The following is a 22776-nucleotide window of genomic DNA, read 5'->3' as shown; positions in this document are numbered from 1 at the left end:
GCACTGGTACCAAGGACACAGCACACACTTTACTGATAAGAACATGTTATATAGTTTCGGTTCGTTAACTAAAGAATGTCCACGGCAGTAGATATTCTCTATCTGCCACAGAGATAAGTCTAAGCAGAGAAATCCTAATAAGAACAAGAAAACCCTTATAAGAGCAAGTTTTAACTAGTAACTTACTGGAAAGTGTATGTACAATACATAGGGGTCAATTTTACCCCAACATACACACACACAGCTGTTCCCTATTCAATGATGACGATTTACACAAATATTCAATTCGACTGATTGGGGAGGGGTGTAAAATAACGAGACAAACATTTGATTTAAACTGTGATATATAAAAAGTAAACTAAACAACACAGTTACAAAATGGTAAAAGAAGTAGATTAGTATTAAAGTAATATTTGATCTTTTATATATATATTTTTTTTGTTTTCGGTACCAGCAATTAGCTCAAAAATACATTTCAGCTCCATATACAAATAGATGTAGTTAATGTCTAACATACCCCAGTATATCACAATTTCATCACAAAACACAAGTCACTACACATTTGAAACATTACTCAAATGTATGTAACAGATTGTGATGACCATCTTCATGACCGAACTGCACTCCACATTATTGTATTTAAAGTCTGTTAGCTGTATATATTGCTATAAATATGTTGAAAAAGTCTAATGGGAATATATATTTATGAAAACCATGATTTACGAACGCATAGGTGGCAGCCATGTTCTCTCTAGCTGACAGTCTGTGACACCAGTGCCACCGCACAATGTGGAGAGGCTGTGTGTCTATCTGACACTAACAGTGCTGGGGCAGCGCAGTCACCGTCTGTGCAAAAACATCCAGCACTGTGTGGCTTTTGGCTCTACACAACACAGTGGACACCGTTAACAAGCCAAAGATCATTATCAAGATCACGAGGAGGAAGTAAAATTATTCCCGTTCCCAAAAGATCGCCAATGTGCCCGTCAGTGGGCTGTAAATATGGGTCTTGACCGATCAACACATTTCTTGATCTTGTTCGGTCTGATAAAAAGTCCAACAAATTCAGTTTGTGTAGCAGGCACTTCACCTCAGATATGTATCAATTGATCGATTCAGGAGACTATATGCGCTGTGCGGTCTGTAAAATACGTTATTTATTCCTTGCCAGAGGCCCTAGTTATCCATTGCGACTTACAGGATACATGAGCAAAACAGAAGTGCTAAATACAGTACAAAATTACAAACTGGGCACAACACACAGTTTCTAAATGACAGAAGTGCAGGTAAAATATAGAGTTGGTTATTGAAATCTTTGGGGTTGGGTCTCTGTGTTTTGGGAGATTGCCGGTGTGCGGCACAGTGGGGTGTGCGTGAGCCAGCCGGAGTCTCCACCTGTCAGCATCAGTGACTCCATAGACTCTGGCCATCAATTTCAATAAAAATATATACTTAAACTCAAGTTAGCCTGTGGGTGATGTGACTGCTCCGTCTGCTGGGTTTGGGTTTTCCCCTTTCAGACCGGTGGTAGGCGGAGTTAGAGGCTTGTCAGATTGATAGCTTCCACCGGTGTGTCTCAGGCAGAGGATATAAAAGTCTGCTGGCTTGAGCGCAAGGGAGGTCTCTCTCCCCGTGAGCAGGTTTTGATTTGTGTTATACCCTTACCTTATATCATACGCTTATACATTCTGACAATACATTCACTCACTACAACTGATTACTGATGATCACATCCCATTGAGTATCTTTATTTATGTTATGTTAAGTTAGTTAATAAAATATATTTTGTTAATATATGGTCTCCCTGATTGTCACGGGCTAAGAGACAGCCGTGACAAATGGGGGCTCATCCGGGAGTCATGAGTATTTTCTGACTTGAATTTGTTTGGTAACTACATATCACTTGGAAGTTGTGTGTTAAGGTTTTGCCAAAATTGTAAATGATCAATTGTTGGGAGACCTACATTGGATTTTTGTATTTCAGTTTTTATATATACATTTGCTTTGGTTACGGATGTATATGTATTTGTGTTAGCTTGTTCTTTTGGTTTTGTTAGATACACACCTGTATGGCGTGTTGGTTATGGTTAGAGGTTTTGTTTTGTTTTTGTTTGTTTGGGTGCCGTGCGGATAGAGGACCGATTTCTGTTTTTCCTAGGGTTGGTTGTTTTGGAGCACAACAGTAGGAGATACGGGCAAGGTAGTAATAGTGGGCTACCTGGAGCTATAGCTTTCTCCCCAGATAGGCATAAGCGACGTGTTCTTTTTGAATGCGTTGGATTGTTTTTTGTTTTAGTTTGTTATTTTTGTGTGGAAGCCGTGGCTGGAGCAGTTGTCTCGGGAGCATGTCCATGGTTTGGTTAAGTCACCAGCTTGCTGGTTGCTTGTTCCGTTCCAGTGGGTTTTAGTGCATAAATACCCACTGCGGATCCGCACGAAGACTAGGGTTCAGTTGGGTAGGATTTGGGGAAGCTCCTGATTTGTGCCCTATCTCTGTTGGTGTGCTCTGCCTTAGTCTGGTTTGGTGTGCGACATTGGGGGAGAGTGAGGTTTATACACTGAGGGGGGGAAAAAAGTATTTGATCACCTGCTGATTTTGTATGTTTGCCTGCTGACAAAGAAATGATCAGTCTATAATTTTAATGGTAGGTGTATTTTAACAGTGAGAGACAGAATAACAACAGAAAAACACATTTCAAAAAAGTTATAAATTGATTTGAATGTTAATGAGGGAAATAAGTATTTGACCCCTTCGACTTAGTACTTGGTGGCAAAACCCTTGTTGGCAATCACAGAGGTTAGACGTTTCTTGTAGTTGGCCACCAGGTTTGCACACATCTCAGGAGGGATTTTGTCCCACTCCTCTTTGCTGATCCTCTCCAGGTCATTAACTCGAACCTTCAGCTCCCTCCACAATTTTAATGATAGGTGTATTTTAACAGTGAGAGACAGAATAACAAAACAATCCAGAAAAACGCATTTCAAAAAAGTTATAAATTGATTTGCATGTTAATGAGGGAAATAAGTATTCGATCCCCTATCAATCCGCAAGATTTCTGGCTCCCAGGTGTCTTTTATACAGGTAACGAGCTGAGCTTAGGAGCACTCTCTTAAAGGGAGTGCTCCTAATCTCAGCTCGTTACCTGTATAAAAGACACCTGTCCACAGACGCAATCAATCAATCAATCAATCAGATTCCAAACTCTCCACCATGGCCAAGACCAAAGAGCTGTACAAGGATGTCAGGGACAAGATTGTAGACCTACACAAGGCTGGAATGGGCTACAAGACCATCGCCAAGCAGCTTGGTGAGAAGGTGACAACAGTTGGTGCGATTATTCGCAAATGGAAGAAACATAAAATAACTGTCAGTCTCCATCGATCTGGGGCTCCATGCAAGATCTCACCTCGTGGAGTTTCAATGATCATGAGAACTGTGAGGAATCAGCCCAGAACTACACGGGAGGATCTTGTTAATGATCTCAAGGCAGCTGGGACCATAGTCACCAAGAAAACAATTGGTAACACACTACGCCGTGAAGGACTGAAATCCTGCAGCGCCCGCAAGGTCCCCCTGCTCAAGAAAGCACATGTACAGGCCCGTCTGAAGTTTGCCAATGAACATCTGAATGATTCAGAGGAGAACTGGGTGAAAGTGTTGTGGTCAGATGAGACCAAAATCGAGCTCTTTGGCATCAACTCAACTAGCCGTGTTTGGAGGAAGAGGAATGACCCCAAGAACACCATCCCCACCTTCAAACATGGAGGTGGAAACATTATGCTTTGGGGGTGTTTTTCTGCTAAGGGGACAGGACAACTGCACCGCATCAAAGGGACGATGGACGGGGCCATGTACCGTCAAATCTTGGGTGAGAACCTTGTAAGGGAATTTGGAATGCTTGGTTTTCCAGTGCGGTCAAGTCACAGATGTGCAATAATCATTTATTTTGACAAAAATAGGAAACTAATATCATTCAATTATATTACTGAAAATAAGTAATATTAAGCTTCTGCTGGATTACAGTAAGAAACAGATAATACCCATTTTCTTCTTTCTCCTCACTGTACAGCTTATAGGCCAGTCTGGTCAGGCAGGAAGTGGTGTGTCTCTCTCGGTCTCTCCTCTCCAGCTCTGTCTTGTCTCGTTGCAGGACGAAGAAGTTAAGAGAACTCAAATTCTCTTTGTTTTCCCTTTTATAAGGTTTCCTTCCAACCAATAGCATTTTGCCACCACCATGACTTGGGTGCCTTATGCTAAAGTAATTTAGAAGTGGGGGTCATTTTGAATTTGGCTAGGAGCCAATCGGAGGACAGGTCCCTTTTGGTCTCTGTTCATAAAGATAGGGTTACCAGGGCTACCAGGGAACTTAGATAAAAGGGAGGAGGTCTGTTTCCTCTACCAAACCAGATGGTATAGAATTTCCCATAGAAAAATATATTCTAACAAATAATATCTTACAGTGTGAATGATATCAGCTAGGTTTCTGTTTTGGATGTCATTGATCAGCAATGTAGTTTTGGGAAAGTATTAGCCTGTGTACCCCAAAGGCCTGATAAATATGAGGTCACTGTTGTAAGCACTGAAGTGGTGGATGCTTTATTGTTTGGCCTTAATATCAATGGTGTGGATTGTGATGTTTCGCCGCTTGTGTCCAATAAAGTAGTTGTCTCTTTTTTTTTTTTTTTTTTTAACCTACTTGCATATATTTCTGATACTGATGTTTTGAACAAACTCCATCTGTGATCTGAAGAGATGGTTTTATCCTGGTACCCATGTTGCAGATGGAACTCGGTTTGTGACTGTTCAGTTTCCTCATGATGTTTCATCACTTCCATGTAGTGCTGAGGGACTTTGGCATTTCCAAGTGCTGCATAATAATCAACACAAGATCTGCTCCCTCTGTCTGTCCTCTGAGCATTTAATGAAGGACTGCCCTACTTTTATTTGTTTTGACTGTGGTGTGCAGGGCTATTATGTTAGACGCTGCACTGCCCCGTTATGTTCGGGGTGTAGTAAGAAGCCCATGTACTGGATTTGGGACCCCTTGGGGGTCATACACACGGCATGGAAGAAGCATGATGATGGTTTCTATACTTTGTTTGTTGTTCCTCATGATTTCTTGTATCTCGTTGAAGATTGATGGGTTTTTGGCAAATTACAGAAGCTGTTTTCTACTGTCCGTAAAACGGATATTGTTTGTTTGCAGGAAACCTTTTGGGACGATGATTTGGTTCGGAGCTTTCAGCATTTGTGGGATGGGCGGATATTTTTTAGTAATTTCACAAACCATAGAAGTTGGGTGGAGGTATTAGTGAGATCTTGCTTTACTGGAACAGTTTCGAGGATTGAAGGAGATTCTGAAGGGAGGTTTTTGAAGTTGCTTGTTTCTGTTCAAGGATTTAGTTTTGAGTTGTTGACTGTTTATTGTCCTAATGAGCAGAGGGATTGTTTTGCCTTCTTTGAGGGGTTGGAGAAACATTTGTTAAGGGACAATGTACTGGTGGTGGGGGGATTTTAATGTTTCTATGAGTAGATTGGATATTGGCGGTGGGATGGTTTTTAAAGGGGATTGTTCTAGGGATCGGTTGGGACGGTTGCTTTTGGAAAGTGGGTTCATTGATTTCTGGCATAGCAGGAATGTATTCAAGAGTGAGTTCTCTTGGAGACAGATAGTTCAAAATGTTTTAAAGCAGAGTCGTATTGATTTTGAACTCGGTCATGGCTCTTTTTTGAGCAATATAAGGAAAGTCTCTAATGGGTACACTTCTTTCAGTGACCATGCTTTCTTTTCCTTTGAGCTTAATTTTCGTAAATGGCAGAAGGGCCCTGGGCTTTGGTGTTTTAATAATCAACTTTTGAAAGAGGTGAATTTTAATGAGGGGATTGAGAGACTCGTGGAGAGCAGTCTGTCCTGTCCCTTATTTGAAAACGAAAAGTGTGTTTGGTGGGGATAATCTCAAATACCACATGAAGAGGCCCCAAATACCTCACCCGTACATGAGGTTACCAAAGAGCACATAATGAGACCTGCTTCTACCGGTCTGTATCAGCTGCATCTCTCTGCAGACATGCAATACAAATTTAGTACAGAACGTACGTTCTAGTAAAACCACAAGAAGATGGGGAAGTGGGCATACAACCCCCCTTTGTCTATCTAGACATGCGTTAGATACATGTGGAATATAAATAACGAAATGGCTACATATGTCTCCGTATTTGGGCATAAAATAGAAAACATTGTGTTTAAGCTTAATCAGTAAGATACTGTTTTATTAGGTAGAGTATTTTACATTTCAATAATAAAAACAATCAAAACAAATTTTAATACTTATGATTAAAAATGTTTAAAATCAATTCTTAAAATCACTTAAAAAAATTTAAATCTTAAGTGATTAACATAAACAAAATACATGAACTTCAAATAAACAAGTGCATAAAACAATAAAACAAACTTGTGATTAAAGCAAAACTGCAAACCAACAAAAGGGTCAAATACATTGAAAATAACTGAAAATGCACCGGACAAACCAAAAAACAAATAAAACGATAAAATAAAAAACAAACCAAAACAGTCCGATGCATTTAAAATTAAAATCCTAACGGCCAATGTATTTGACAAAATAAAAAACGGAACAAAACTAATCAAATACCCAAACAACTAGTGCTTTAAAATCAACGAAATCTTTAAAAACAGTTAAAATTCATTTTTTAAGTCATTTTTTAAAACCAATCTTTTCATAAAAGGTTAAAAGATCTTGGACTCGGGCTCCAGCAGGGGGAGATGGCCGTCCCCAGAGGTGGGTCCCATCATGGGATTCTAAGCTCCCCCAGATCTTGTATCTGCCAGTTCCTAAAGGCTTCCTCCTTGCCCCTCTGATGGACCTCCAGATTGACATAGTCCCTAATAAGTACCATGCCCCTCCGCGCTATGAAAATTGGGTCCAGCTCCTGCTTGTTGAATAGGCAGATGTTCCGTCCCTCCCACAAGGCCTGTTTCACTGCGCAGACGACACGCCACCAACACCTCAGGGTTGAAGATGTCAGTCCCCTGGCTGGTCCCTTCCCCAGGCAACCCTTGTAGGGGCAGATGTCATAAGGGGCTAGGCCCCTTCTCTGCATGAACACTCGGGTGGGGAGACACAGATTCACAGCCATCCAGGAGACATCTTTCTGCGTATTTGTGAGGCAAACGTGCGTAGCGTTAGCCCAGATAAATCGGCAGGTTTCGGGAGGGAAATCTTCTATCCGGCTGGTCTCCTGGGTAATCAGGAAGATACTGTTTATTTGGTGTAGTATTTTACATTTACATGAATAAAAACAATTCAATTTTTTAATACTTATGATTAAAATCTTTAAAATATCAATCCTTAAAATCACTTAAAAAAATTTAAAATCTGTGATTTTTAACAAACAACAAAACAATTAACTTCAAAATAAACGTGCCCAAAACAACAAAACAAACGTGATTAATGCAAAACTGCACACCAACATAAAAGTCAAATACATTGAAAATAACTGAAAATGCATTGGACAAAATAAAGAAACAATTAAAAAGGTAAAAATCAAAATCAAACAAAAAAGGTCCAATGCATTTAAAATTAAATCCAAAACGGTCAATGTATTTGACAAAAGAATATAACAAAACTAAACCAAAAAAACCCTAAACAATGTGGTTTAAAAGCAACTAAATCTTTAAAAACAATTAAGATTCCTTTTTAAAATCATTTTAAAAACAATCATCCATAAGATATTTAAAAGATCTTGGACTCGGGCTCCAGCAGGGGGAACTGACCGTCCCCGGAGGTGGGTCCCTTCATGGGATCCTGAGCTCCCCCAGATCTTGTATGGGCCAGTTCTTATAGGCCTCCTCCTTGCCCCTCTGATGGACCTCCAGATTGACATAGTCCCTTACGAACACCATGCCCCTCCGCGCGATGACAATCGGGTCCAGCTCTTGCTTGTTGAATAGACAGATATTCCGTCCCTCCCACAGTGCCTGCTTCACTGCGCAGACGACACGCCACCAGCACCTCAGGGTAGATGATGATATTCCCCTGGCCGGACCGTACAGGATCTGCTGGGCGGTCGCCCGCGCAGGAACGGCAAACCTGTGGAGGAACGGAGAAAACAGGAGCCAGACCCTGTGGGCGGAGGGGCACTCACTAAAGATGTGAGCCTCCGTCTCCTTCCCCAGGCAACCCTTATAGGGGCAGGTGTCATAAGGAGCTATGCCCCTTCTGTGCATGAACACTCGGGTGGGGAGACACCGACTCACAGCCATCCAGGAGACATCTTTCTGCGTATTCGTGAGGCAAACGTGCGTAGCGTTAGCCCAGATAAACCGGCAGGTTTCGGGAGGGAAATCTTCTATCCGGCTGGTCTCCTGGGTAGATCTCATCTGGCTACAGATGGTCTTATAATCCCAGGAGGCCAGCACGACTTTATGGAGGCCTACTTCGAGCGCAAAGGCTCGGAGCGCCCTGTAGAACGGCGGGGGATCCCACGAGTGCGGCCTGGTGTTATCCATGGCGCAGAGGCCGAATGGTCTCAGGCTGCTGGCAAAATAGAAGCGGTTCATGAAACTCACTTTCTTGCCAGCAGCCTGGATGTTCTTCACCACATAGGCCAGCCCCTGCGCCTTTATCAGCCGCACAACGTCCGGGACCCCCCTGCCTCCATCCAGGGTACCCTTCACCATCTGCACTCTTTTCAGCCTCTCCATTTTGCTCCCCCAGACAAACCGAAATATAATTCGGGTCACTAATTTTGCGATGACCTTGTCTGGGGGGAGGATCATTCCTACGTAGAGGAGTATCGGGAAGAGGATGGCCTTTACGACCAGCACCTTACCAGCCATCGTCAAGGTCCTTGTGCTCCAGCCGTGGATCTTCCTTTGGACCTTCGCTATGGCCTCCTCCCAGCTCCGGGTGCCCGTGTTGGTCCCATCGATCGTGATCCCCAGAACCTTGATAGACGGCTTCACAGGGAACACGGTCGGCGGGCCCCGGCCAACAGGCCATGCCCTGGAGAGGTAGACCTCGCTCTTGGCCTTGTTCACAGCGCCCCCCCGTCGCCCTGCAGAAGCCGTCCAGCAGTTCCTCGACCCTGGCCACGGTCGGAGCGTCCGTGCAAACCACGGCCACGTCGTCCATATAGGCCAGGGCCTTCAGTTGCTCTCCGCCGGAACCCGGGAGATGGAAACCTGTCACCCGGACGTCCCGGCGGATCGCCTGCATGAACGGCTCCAAGCAGAGGACGTACAGCAGGGCCGACAGGGGACAACCCTGCCGGACCCCCGACCTGACCGGAAATGGTTCGGTCAGGTGGCGGTTCACAAGGACCCTGCTGCTTAGGCCGCTGTAGATGATCTTAACCCACTTCCTCAGGCCAAGAGCGAGACCCATCCTCTCCATGACGAGCTGCAGGTATTCGTGGCCCACTCTGTCGAAGGCTTTCTCCTGGTCCAAGCTGATTAGGACCAGGGGAAGCCCTCTCTCGTTCGAGTAGGCCACGACATCCCTGAGCAGCATGGCGTTGTCGGCCGCCGATCTCCCCCGGGCACCACAGACCTGGTCGGGACCCACGACTTGACGGAGTGGCCGCTGCAGCCGGAGCGTCAGTGCTTTGGCCAGTATCTTGTAGTCGGTGCACAGGAGGCTGACTGGCCGCCAGTTCCTCAGAACTTTTTGGTCTCCCTTCTTGTGAAGAAGGGAGAGGATACTCTTCTTCATAGAAGGGGCCAATCTGCCCTCTCTGTACATCGACCCCAAGACCTGGGCCAGATCTTCTTTAAGCACCTCCCAAAAGATCTTATAGAACTCAGCAGGGATCCCGTCGGGACCCGGTGTCCTTCCAGAGTTAAGACTCTTTATCACCTGGGAGAGTTCAGTGGTGGTGATCTCTGCATCCTCCTCCTCCTCCTCGTCCCCCTCATTGCGGGACTCCAACAGGGACAGAAAGTGATGGATCAGATTTTGATCCACCACCTTCTGATCGTACAACTCCCTGTAGAAATCCCGCACCACTGTCTCGACAGCCTCTCTGCCCTCCACCTCTTGCCCCAAGGAGTCGATCATGGAGGACATTGCAGGCCACCTCTCCTTCGTTTTCTTGAAGAAGAAGCGGCTGCATTTCTCATCGTCCTCCATGATGCGGACCCTGGAAAGGACCTTGATCTTCTCTTGCTCCTCCCGATAGAGGGCGGAGAGACTCGGTTTGACCCGGGCCACCTCCTCAGCTAGGTCGAAGCCTCTGAGCTGTAAAAGACTCAGGCGCTGGAGGCGGGCGTTTAGATGGGAATATCTCGCCCGCCTCTCACGAGCTTTCCGTTTCCCCAGCTGAATGAAGTAGCCCTTGGTTCTTTTCTTCACCATCTCCCACCACTCTATGGGAGAATCAAAAAGGTCCTTCAGGGTCCTCCACTCCTCGAGGCGTCTGCTAAAGGTCTTAATAACACGAGGGTCATCGAGCAGAGAGGTGTTGAGCTTCCAGACCCCAGGCCCCGACTCCCGTGTGCTCGGGATGAGCACCTCTGTCGTCAGGAGCCTGTGGTCTGAAAAGAAGACCGCCTCCGAAGACATGGCGGTCCTCTCCAGTGGCTTACTGAGGAGGACGAGATCTATCCTGGAGAAGGAGGAGCCAGAAGAACTCACCCAGGTGAACAAGGGGACCAGGTCCCGACCTGCGTCGCAGAGTTCAAAGTCCTCCACGAACGCAGCGAGGTCCCTGCTGGATCTATCGTTGCGGGGCTTACTCCGGTCTACATCCCTCAGAGCACAGTTGAAATCACCTGAAATGATAACTGGCAAGGTGCCGATCAGGAGCGGGCGTACCTGAGGGAGAAAGAGGACTCTCTCTCTCTGGCTGGTGGGGGCATAGACATTGACCAGCCTCAATACAGCCCCCTTGTATTTAAAATCGAGGCTGGCCAGTCTGCCCGCCTCTATAACCCTAAATGTTTTTACGACTATGAAGGGGTTTTTCAGGAGTACGGCAATCCCGTCCACTCGGGACACATTGGACCCCGACCAGAAGGATTCACCTAGGGTCCAAGTGTCCCGGAGATCTTTATATTCTTTTTGGAATGGGATGCCGCACTCCTGCAAACAAATAATGTCCGCCTTCATTCCAGCCAGAGAGTTTAAAACATCGGTCCTCTTTTTCACCTCAGCAATGCTCCTCACATTTATTGAAATAATAATTAATGCCATGATGGCTGTGAGGGCAATTACCCGCTCCGTAACAATCATGTAAAGAAACCTTTCTCTTCCCCACTCCTCTCTTCTCCCTCACCTAGCTTAGCGATAGCACCCATCATTTCAATCATTTGCCTCACCGCTTGATCCTCTAGGAAGACTATGGGGGGGGCTCGGCTCCCGCCACCCGGTAAGGCTGGCGAAACTCCACTGGGCTCAGGGCCCGTGGTGCTGGAGGTTCTCCCTGGTTCCTTTGTGGCCGAGGCCCGACGAGCAGATGGCAGGGCAGAGGCTTTATGTACAACTGGGGAGAAAACTGTGTAGACCCCGCTAGTTGTTCTTTTGACTAATGGTGGGGGGGGGGGTGGTCTCTCCCTTCCCGGCTGTCTGCCGCCGCAGGCCTCCTCCCCCAGCGCCAGTGACCTTGCCATTACGTCCCTGATGTCTTTATGGGAAAGGACACTGGCGCCGACTCTCGTCTCTTGAGGACCTGCGGCTCTCCCACTACTGCCGGGAGGGCATACCTGACCCCTCCCCTGGGAGAGTCTCAGTTGTGGGGCAGGAGGAATGTTATTTCTAGGGGGCCTCTCATCCACCAGGCTGCCCACTCGGGGCAGTGGAGAAGGCCCACTGCTCTCCTCTCCGGAGTCAGAGTGGGGCGTGTAGAAATTAGAGGGAGAGGTCTCTGCAGCGGGGGAGGAGCCGGCAGGGGGGGGAGAATCTGCAGAGTGGATTCTTTTATTCATCATACCCCCCCTACCCATGCTTCTCTTCTCTGCCCTCCTCCTCTTCCCCGCTACCACTGTCCACTCCCCCTCTGCCTCCACTTCTGACCCAGAGTCAGAGAGGGAGCCTATGAGGCTCCTGAGGATTGTTTCCTCTCTACCCCCATCTTGGGGTATCACCTTTGGAGGAGCCTCCACTTGATTCTCTCTCTCTCCACCACCCCCGAGGGCCCGCGCCCTATTTGCATAGGAGGAGGGGCAATTCCTGAAGAAATGCCCTCCCCCACCGCACAGGTTGCAGGCCCTCTCCTGCTTGCAGGCCCTGGTCAGATGTTCTCCGCCGCAGACCTTGCACTTGACAACAGTACAGGCTGTGGCTAAATGACCCAGGGCCCCGCAGTTCCTGCATAATTTGGGCATGCCATGGTAGAAGACAAGCCCCCTATTTGCTCCTAATACCACGGTGCTCGGCAGATGGCGTACTCCGCCGATGGCGGCCACTTCCACCTGCAGGCGCACCTGCCACCGCCGAGCACCGGTCCAGACCCCATCCTCATCATTAACTCTCCTGCTTTCAGACAGGATCTCACAGTGTCTCCTCAGCCATACTTCTACGTCGTACTCTGCCACTGCTTCATTATAGAACTGAATAGTTACTATTTTTATCTCTCTATCTGTCAGGGCGTCGACCACAAAGTCACTCAGGGGCATAATATCTTTTTTTTCTCTATACAACTCCCAAAAACTCTCCAGCACTTGAGGGTTCTTAAAGCTCACCTCAAACACGTCCCTAGGTCCAGGCAGTTTAACCACACAGTTCAGCTCAGAAGGGGCAAAGCCCAGGCCCCTCTGCAGCACGGACCTGCTGAACTCCAGCCAGGTGAGGGCCGCGGTCTCGGCTCCAGCCTCACAGCTGAAGCGCACCGCATTATGGCGCCTCACACCGGCGGTTCGCTGGGCCATGCTGCGCTTTCCTACCTGGGAGAAGGGTCCAGAGGCTCTCAATCCGGAGGTCGGGGCAAGTCCACCTGGCTGGGGAGCAGCTTCCACCTCCGGGGCTCTTGCAGGGAGTGGGCCTTGCGGGGAGAAGTCCGGGCCCTGGCTGCAGGAGGCCTCCCTCAGGGACATTGCCGATCGGCCTGGTCGGTCCCTGGAATCCGAGGCCTCTCCTGGATCCTGGCTGGTGACGTCAGCAGGGAGCAGTCCTGATCAGGCCGGGCTCCGGGTAAATGGTCGGCCGGGTGCTTCTGGGTGGGACCCACTCCGTGAGGAGTCCGCCGACTCCTCTGGCTAGGTCCCCTGTCGCTCCCGGTCCGTCCCAATCTCCACTCGCCTCGGCCTCCGGACCGCTCCAAGGACCCAGGACTCTGCAGCTCTGTCAACCGGCACCTCCCCGTCTCGTCTGGTCTGGCCTGATGGATCAGCTCCCTGCAAGGAAAAGAAGAAGACTGTCAAATACAGCTCGATGCCCCCTGCTGGACAAAGGTTTCTCTCACTATCAGGAAGATAGTGAGGATATCATAAGATAGGGAGTTGTCTCCCACTTATTGGTTCAAACTCACCTAGTCCAGGATATCGCAGTATCCAGTGGAGAGGTCAGTGAGACAGGGTTGCCCCCTCTCCGCTTTTCTTTATTCTCTGGTGGTGGAACCTTTGAGTTTGGCATTACAGCAGAATAAGGGGATTGTTGGCATTACAGTCCCTGGGGGTATAGTTCAGTCCCTTCTTTATCAACATGCGGATGATACAACTCTCATGCTCTCCAGTTTGGCTGGGGTTCCCGCAGTGATGGCAGTTTTTGTGCACTGTTCAGCTTCCAGGGCAAAGGTGAATGTTGACAAATTATGGCCATTCAACCAAGTGTTGCACTGTCTACCCTGTCTATTCCTTTTAAGGTGGCGGGGGATGCCCTACAGATTTTGGGAGTGTACATTGGTTTGGAGGAGGAGGTGGATGCGGAGTTGAATTGGCGGGATAGGATCCAGAAATTAGTGGTGATTTTAAATCTCTGGCCTTGCAGAGTAATAACTTTAAAAGGTCTGGTTCTGGTAATTAATAGCCTGTCACTCTCCAGGCTCTGGTTTGTTTTGTACGTGATGGAGCTTCCTCAGTGGGTTGAGATTCAGGTGAAAAAATGTGTGGCAGTTTTTTGTGGGAGGGAAAGCTGGCAAAGATCAACTATGATTGGGGAAGTTAGTAGAGGGGGTTGATGCTTGCAGATCTGGCATTAAAGAAGAAGAGCTTTCGCATTAAAGTGTTGAAGCGTTTTTTAGACCGGGGGAATTGTAGTGTGTGGAAAGGGTTTCTGTTGCACTATTTTAATAAATGGGGGGGGGGGGCTTGGGATAGGCTAGAATATTTTGTGTATGTGTCTTCGACCTTCTATGGTGCAGGGTATTCCCCAGTTTTATAGGGAAGTGTTGCTATCCTGGGCCGAATTCTTGCCATCCCTCTCTTTTAGTCCTGATTGTAGTGAGCAGATTCTCAATCAGCCACTCTTTTTAAACCCTTTGCTTCAATCGGGTGGCAAGTCCCTTTATGTGCAGTGTTTGGTGGAGGTGGTGGTGCTTCGGGTGAAGGATATCATGTATATGGTTCGGGAGGGGTTCTTGTCCACTCAGACCATTGCGGATTCGGTTTGGGAGAAGGATGAGGATGTGCCTTTTAGAGACATGGCTGTGGAGTATGCTACCATTAAGAGTGCTCTTCCTGAGAGTTGGAAAAGAATAATTAATAGCGGGTTTAACACTATCCTACGTTCCGAAATGTCTGTCCCGCAATTTATTTTTCAGTTTTTCTGGAAGTAAATGTTTTTCTTTGCTGTGTCTCTACAGAAAATACATCTGGAGTATTGCACTGTGGTTGCTGTAATACAGTTTGTTATTGTATCAGTGCTGTGTGCTCTACTGAAGCAATGCTGATCTCCTCCTCTGAATGTCTCTTGTCGCTCCTCTGTTCTCCCAGTTTTTAATACCCTACTTTTTAAATATGACTATTCTACTGTCCTGTTACTGCAGCCCCTATTGTAACAGCACTGTGCTACTGTACTGTTAATAAAGCTCCCTATTGTAACAGCACTTTGCTACTGTGCCTTTATTACAGTCCCTATTGTACTGAGCCCCAGCCCACATGGGAAGTCACCCTGTGTTCAGCTGACAGCAGTAGCCCCTGTGTGACCCCAGAGCCCTGCAACTGTGTGAGATCAAGCAGTGTGTTCAGGGTCCCTGCGGCTCCTTTAATAGCAGAGGTGCAGCCACACAACACATCAGCACTGGGAGGGGCTCAGCTACAGCACTACACATAAACGAAAGTAAAACCGTGAGAGAGAGAGAGAGAGACGGAGAGTTGCCCAACTTTTCCCCATCTTTCCCCTCTGTTGTCCAACTGTAGGAGCGGCCACAGTGAGATCCCTGGCCCTGTGTGAGCGGGGAGGAGAGTTGTCTTCTTCTTTGTTGGATCCACTTATTCTAAACACACAGTAAGTACCAATACTGTACAAATGCGAGTATTCACAGCATTTACTGCTTGCAGTTCCAGGGCCTCTGAAGACACACACATGACATATACTATTTCTATTTCATGAATCATATGACTCTTCATGTATCAGACTCAACACTTAGCAGCTTATTCTGAAGAGCTTCAGCTGTTGTCTCACAGGAGAACACAGGTATACGGGTGTTCATGACTTGGAGCGTTTTTCCTATCTGCCTGAGAGCATCAGGCCTGAGACAGGCTGCACTCTCAATCGGTCAGGGTCTGTGTTTCTGCCTCTTTGCCACCCATATGGAGAGCTCAGATGTGCAGTATATACATTATAATAATAATTATTATTATTATTATTTCTTGGCAGACGCCCTTATCCAGGGCGACTTACAACATACACTCACCTAAAGGATTATTAGGAACACCATACTAATACTGTGTTTGACCCCCTTTCACCTTCAGAACTGCCTTAATTCTACGTGGCATTGATTCAACAAGGTGCTGAAAGCATTCTTTAGAAATGTTGGCCCATATTGATAGGATAGCATCTTGCAGTTGATGGAGATTTGTGGGATGCACATCCAGGGCACGAAGCTCCCGTTCCACCACATCCCAAAGATGCTCTACTGGGTTGAGATCTGGTGACTGTGGGGGCCAGTTTAGTACAGTGAACTCATTGTCATGTTCAAGAAACCAATTTGAAATGATTCGACCTTTGTGACATGGTGCATTATCCTGCTGGAAGTAGCCATCAGAGGATGGGTACATGGTGGTCATAAAGGGATGGACATGGTCAGAAACAATGCTCAGGTAGGCCGTGGCATTTAAACGATGCCCAATTGGCACTAAGGGGCCTAAAGTGTGCCAAGAAAACATCCCCCACACCATTACACCACCACCACCAGCCTGCACAGTGGTAACAAGGCATGATGGATCCATGTTCTCATTCTGTTTATGCCAAATTCTGACTCTACCATCTGAATGTCTCAACAGAAATCCAGACTCATCAGACCAGGCAACATTTTTCCAGTCTTCAACTGTCCAATTTTGGTGAGCTTGTGCAAATTGTAGCCTCTTTTTCCTATTTGTAGTGGAGATGAGTGGTACCCGATGGGGTCTTCTGCTGTTGTAGCCCATCCGCCTCAAGGTTGTACGTGTTGTGGCTTCACAAATGCTTTGCTGCATACCTCGGTTGTAACGAGTGGTTATTTCAGTCAAAGTTGCTCTTCTATCAGCTTGAATCAGTCGGCCCATTCTCCTCTGACCTCTAGCATCAACAAGGCATTTTCGCCCACAGGACTGCCGCATACTGGATGTTTTTCCCTTTTCACACCATTCTTTGTAAACCCTAGAAATGGTTGTGCGTGAAAATCCCAGTAACTGAGCAGATTGTGAAATACTCAGACCGGCCCGTCTGGCACCAACAACCATGCCACGCTCAAAATTGCTTAAATCACCTTTCTTTCCCATTCAGACATTCAGTTTGGAGTTCAGGAGATTGTCTTGACCAGGACCACACCCCTAAATGCATTGAAGTAACTGCCATGTGATTGGTTGGTTAGATAATTGCATGAATGAGAAATTGAACAGGTGTTCCTAACAATCCTTTAGGTGAGTGTACAACCATAATAGTAACAATATCTACAGGTTCTTGTAGTTCTTATTCCCTCTGCTATAGTAAAAACTAGTGATGTTATGTTCAATACCGAAGCCTTGAAGTGCATGTTAAGCACACAGGGCAGTCTCCGCTGAAGCCCTGCTTCGAGGCTTGTAATCGTTTTCCAAGACACACGTCACTGATGACAAATGAGTTATAAATATCAGGGATATGTACAGCTAGAGTGCAAATTGAGTGTTATGTACAGTTAGATATAGATCTCAACAGTGGCATATTTAAGGGGGGGGATTTTGATAAAAATCTGAATGCTTGCGATTTGAGCTGCACACTAGTGTGCTAGTGCTATATTATACCCACTAAGCCATTTAGGCATATTCCTTGATATAGAATAGCATAACATAGCTTAACATGTAACATAGATGTGTATTAATCTCTCAACTAGTTTAAATTCAGAGCGCATGTAATGACTTGGGCCCAGCAGTAGTGCTGTGTTGGGAATGGGTCCTGCATGTGTAGATCAGGGATCTTTCTGTCTTGTGCTGCTGCAATGGCAGAGGTCTGTGCATGTGTGCAATTGGCTGATGAAGAAGCACAATAATTTAGTGCATTTATTTTAATGCAAACTAACAATATGAACAATCATTTTTTGAATTGTAAAATGTTTGTACCTGGGAGAAATCAACCAAGTGTGAAGAGCATTAAGGAGCTGCAGCGCTGCGTCTCTCCCACTGGAATCAATGTAAACGAGCCGTGAAAAAGATCAGATGAGTCTCTCATTCCCAGGCCTGTAACTCTTAAACCACTGCATGGATTTACTAACAACGACAGCCCTGTATAGGTGGAAATGTCTACTTTGTATTGACTGATTTGAGGACTTGTAGTACTCGAGTCCGGAACTTGTTGACTCGGACTCGGACTTGAGCCACAAGGTCAAAGACTCGGACTCAACCTTCCAGGACTCGGACTCGGACTCAACCTTTTCCTTGCCTTGGACTTGAACCATTCTTGATGAGTCATTATCATTACTACGTTAATATAGCACAATCAATTATTGCTTTCCAAAGTATAATGCTAAATGAATATCAAACGCTTCCAAGATCGGAATGTTGATGTTGTGCTGTGAAACACTCCACACTTTGCTTCTAAACTGTTCACAAGCAGCAACAGTAAAACTGGCCCCGCCTCTGACTGAAACCGAACTGAAGTTAAACCGGAAGAGAGATGGATTGGTGGTAAAAGAAACAAAACGTGAAGTCGGACATGTACTTTTTTACATAACGATTTGTATTTTATATCTCAAAGCAGGAAACAAAAAACAAGAAAAACAAACTGACATATATTACTTGATGTTGTTGTGCGCAGATTTGTACAGTTCTGTAGAATTCCACCAATCCCATTGGTGGAGCTGTGCAGATCTGCTCAGAACTCCAACAATTTGCACTGCAGAAACGTGACCTTAGTGTTATGATAGGAAGTAGACAAAACAGTAAGTCCTCTTGTGATTAATTGTGGTCTGCTGGATACACGGGAAAGAAGCATTTTGATTACAATGCAAGTGCAAACATAAATCTAAACATAGAAGTGTTACTGTTACAACTGCTTATAATGTTATAAAATTAAGATTGATTGATCTTATTTGAATAAGGATTAAAGATTCTCATTACCCAAAATAAAAAGGGACATATTCCAAAAATGATGGAGCTGATGAAGTGCTATTACTGTTTTATCTGTAAATGTACAATAAAATATCATCTGTGACCAAAAATTGAATGAGGGACAAAAATAACTTGCATATTTATAATCTTTTTGGTCAGTATATTTCTTGGTGTCTCACTTTATTCAGCTTTATATTGAGCAGCAGAAGTCCCAGACTGGAGCTCATGTGCTCTCCAGACAAAAGAGTGATGGGGGGGCCATTAGATTTGTTTGCAAAATAATTTAATTTACAACAATAAATAAATATAAATATTGTTTAAAAGTGTTTAAAACTGTATACAATTTTAAATTCCTAATTATCATTGGCACCCTTGGAACTTAGTGACGTAAACAAAGGTTTGCCATCCCTGTACTAGGGTAATTTACAGTGATATCAATGGCTGCTGCTCTTCCTCTGATTACAAATGCAGTGTTCTTAAAATCAAGTCCTGAATGCAATTTATGTTGGAGAAAAGATTGAAGGAAAGGTGTGAACAACAGGGATCTTTCACATGTACCCCCAGACCTGCAAGTGGCCTCTGATCACAACTAATATTTTTAAAGTGTACCAACAGGGCCAATGGGTTAATTGAAGAAAAATGCACTGTTTTTATGTATTATTTGTCCTTATCCAAGGCTTACAGGGTTCTCAAGCACTAAAATATAATATTTTACACCGATCAGCCATAACATTATGACCACTGTCAGTGGGTGGGATATATTAGGCAGCAAGTGAACATTTTGTCCTCAAAGTTGACGTGTTACGAGCACGAAAAATGGGCAAGCGTAAGGATCAGAGCGACTTTGACAAGGGCCAAATTGTGATGGCTAGACGACTGGGTCAGAGCATCTCCAAAACTGCAGCTCTTGTGGGGTGTTCCCGGTCTGCAGTGGTCAGTACCTATCAAAAGTGGCCCAAGGAAGGAAAAGCGGTGAACCAGCGACAGGGTCATGGGCGGCCAAGGCTCATTGATACACGTGGGGAGCGAAGGCTGGCCCGTGTGGTCCGATCTAACAGATGAGCTATGGTAGCTCAAATTGCTGAAAAAGTTAATGCTGGTTCTGATAGAAAGGTGTCGGAACACACAGTGCTTCGCAGTTTGTTGTGTATGGGGCTGCGTAGCCGCAGACCAGTCAGGGTGCCCATGCTGACCCCTGTCCACTGCCAAAAGCGCCTACAATGGGCACGTGAGCATCAGAACTGGACCACGGAGCAATGGAAGAAGGTGGCCTGGTCTGATGAATCACGAGTTCAAGGTGTTGACTTGGCCTCCAAATTCCCCAGATCTCAATCCAATCGAGCATCTGTGGGATGTGCTGGACAAAAAAGTCCGATCCATGGAGGCCCCACCTCGCAACTTACAGGACTTAAAGGATCTGCTACTAACGTCTTGTTGCCAGATACCACAGCACACCTTCAGAGGTCCATGACTTGATGGGTCAGGGCTGTTTTGTCTGCAAAAGGGGAACCTATACAATATTAGGCAGGTGGTAATAATGTTATGGCTGATCGGTGTTTAATTGTATAATAATATACAACATGCAACAATTTTGTGTTTGTAAAGAAAATGTATGTTTTATATTGTAGAACCGTCTCAGAAATAAGTGGAGAAGTCGCGGAGATAAAGCAAACAGAACTTTAATCGTGCCGGCTCGGAAGCCCCACATCAGAAATAATTCCTTCAGTGAGACTTAATGTTTACAAACATGAGTGCAACTTTATAGGAAAAATGATGTAACATCTTATGGCCGTTCATCCAATCAGAAGATACAGGTCTGGGTCCGTTTACGATCTGTCCTCCCGTGAAGAGGTGATGGATACAAAAAGCAGATGTCCGTCTTTGATGTGCACTAGGAAGATGCGACCCCACGGTGGTCATTTACCTAGTGTCAATCGCTCAGTAACAGAAACATTCCTACCTATCTTGAGAAACGATTAAGTCATAAACAAATTCACAGCAGACATCTGTAGGGTAATTTCAGCACTGTGTAATCTTTCATTACTGACAGGAGTTTCTAACAAATCGACCTTGTTGACCCTTTACTTGTCCTGCTAAATCTAATCTGCTCAGTCTGTATACAAACTACTTCTAATGCTAGTATTAATATAAAACATTATATAATTATCACAAAACACTTTCTTCAACATCCTATACAGAGTCTTCATATATTTTCTATTAACTAGTGTTAAGTATATCATTAGGAAAACTGACAGTGGAAATGATCTCTTACAGAGTTTATTTTATTTCCACAAAGTGGAATGCCACACAAGCTCACAGAACTGGACCTCCAAGTGCTGAAGCAGGTAGCGTGTAAAAATAGTCTGTCCTTGGTTGCAACAATCGCAAAACTTCAAAACTTCCCCTTGAAGCAACGTCAGCACAAGAACTGTTCGTTGGGAGCTTAATGAAATGGGTTTCCATGGCCAAGCAGCCACACACAAGCTTAACATCACCATGCGCAATGGCAAGCAACAGCTGGAGTGGTGTAAAGCACGTCGCCATTCGACTGAGCAGTGAATATGCATTCTCTGGAGTGATGAATCACACTTCAACATCTGGCAGTCCGACAGATGAATCTGGGCTTGGCTGATGCCAGGAGAATGCTACCTGTCCAAAGGCAGGGGGGTGCTGATGGAGTTATCTCCGTTGAGAGCTGGGGGGGGGGGGGGGTGCTGGCGGAGGTTTCTCCGGTTAGAGCGCGGGGTGGGGGGAAGGTGCTAGAGGAGTTTTCTCTGATGACAGTTGCTGGCAGAGTTTTTCCCCTTGAGAGCAGAGGGTGGGGCCTTAGTAGGCCCTTCAGTTTTGGGGCCCCAGGCAGCTGCCTGGCTTGCCTTGTTGTAAGCTGCGCCCTCTGGTTGTCGTTGTTGTTGTCCAGCGTAATCAGACGTCTTTGGAGGGCCTTCTTCCAAAACGCTTCCTGGTTTGCCTACCCCGTTGCGATGTCTCTGTGCATAATGCCAACTGTAAAGTTTTGTGGAGGAGGAATAATTTTCTGGGGCTGTTTTTCATTATTTGGGCTCAACCCCTTAGTTCCACTGCAGGGAAATCTTAACGCTATGGCATACAATAAGATGTTTGATGAGCAGGTGTCCACATACTTGTGGCCATACATAGTAATAATATTTAAATATATTTGTAATATATGTAGAATAATATATAAATATTTACCAATATGTGAGCACTGTATTGTATCTTGCCTGGTGTGCATGTAGCCTCTCTGTAGGTCTGTAATGAACGGTATGTTTTCAGTTTCGCCCCTCCACTCTCAGTCCAGAGCGCCAGCTGTTCAGCTGTCAGTGCTGGTGCCTGGCTCTCCTCTATAGAGCTGCAGATGGAACACACACTGCTGCTGAGTCTGTGTGAGGCCTCTGTGCCCTTAGATCAGCTGTGTGTGTGTGTGTGTGCGCTGTACAGACACACTGCTGATCCCCATCCTCTGATTGTCTCTCTCGTCGCTTCTCTGTACTCAGGAATGGCTTCCCCCAGCAGTCTCTTGTCTCAGGAGCAGATCCAGTGTATATGTCTGGATATATTCACCAGCCCAATCTCCACTCCTTGTGGGCACAACTTCTGCATGGCGTGTATTGGTGGGTACTGGGACAGCAGTGATGTGTGCCAGTGCCCACTGTGTAAGGAGACTTTCTATAGGAGGCCAGATCTCTGCATTAACAGAACCTTAAAGGAGATCAGTGAGCAGTTCAAGACCAGACTCAGTCTTTTTGAAGAGCAATATGCTCAACCTGGACAAGTACCCTGTGATATCTGCACTGGGAGTAAGCTAAGGGCTGTGAAATCCTGCCTGGTGTGTCTGGCCTCTTACTGCCAGACTCACCTGGAGCCCCATCAGAGAGTGGGAACAATGAAGACACACAAACTGATTGAGCCTGTCAGCAACCTTGAAGACAGGCTGTGTAAGAAGCACCAGAGAGTTCTGGAGCTGTTTTGTAGAGAAGACCAGACTTTTGTTTGTGTGCTGTGCAATGAGACTGACCACAGGACTCACAACACTGTCCCTGCAGAGAGAGAGTGCACAGAGATGAAGGTGAGCTTTCTGTAA

The 22776-nt window shown here is 46.0% G+C and overlaps 1 protein-coding gene across 1 annotated transcript; it reads left to right on the top strand.

Moving 5' to 3' along the window:
• The first annotated feature begins 22176 nt into the window (after positions 1-22176).
• LOC136768039 (E3 ubiquitin-protein ligase TRIM47-like) lies at positions 22177-22776 on the top strand. The gene has a single exon (XM_066722095.1). It carries the CDS (start codon positions 22192-22194, stop codon positions 22774-22776), a length of 585 nt encoding a protein of 194 aa, XP_066578192.1. The 5' UTR covers positions 22177-22191.

Source organism: Amia ocellicauda, chromosome 14 (assembly GCF_036373705.1).
Source record: "Amia ocellicauda isolate fAmiCal2 chromosome 14, fAmiCal2.hap1, whole genome shotgun sequence".
Lineage (NCBI taxonomy): Eukaryota > Metazoa > Chordata > Actinopteri > Amiiformes > Amiidae > Amia > Amia ocellicauda.
This window is presented reverse-complemented; position numbering and strand designations above follow the sequence as displayed.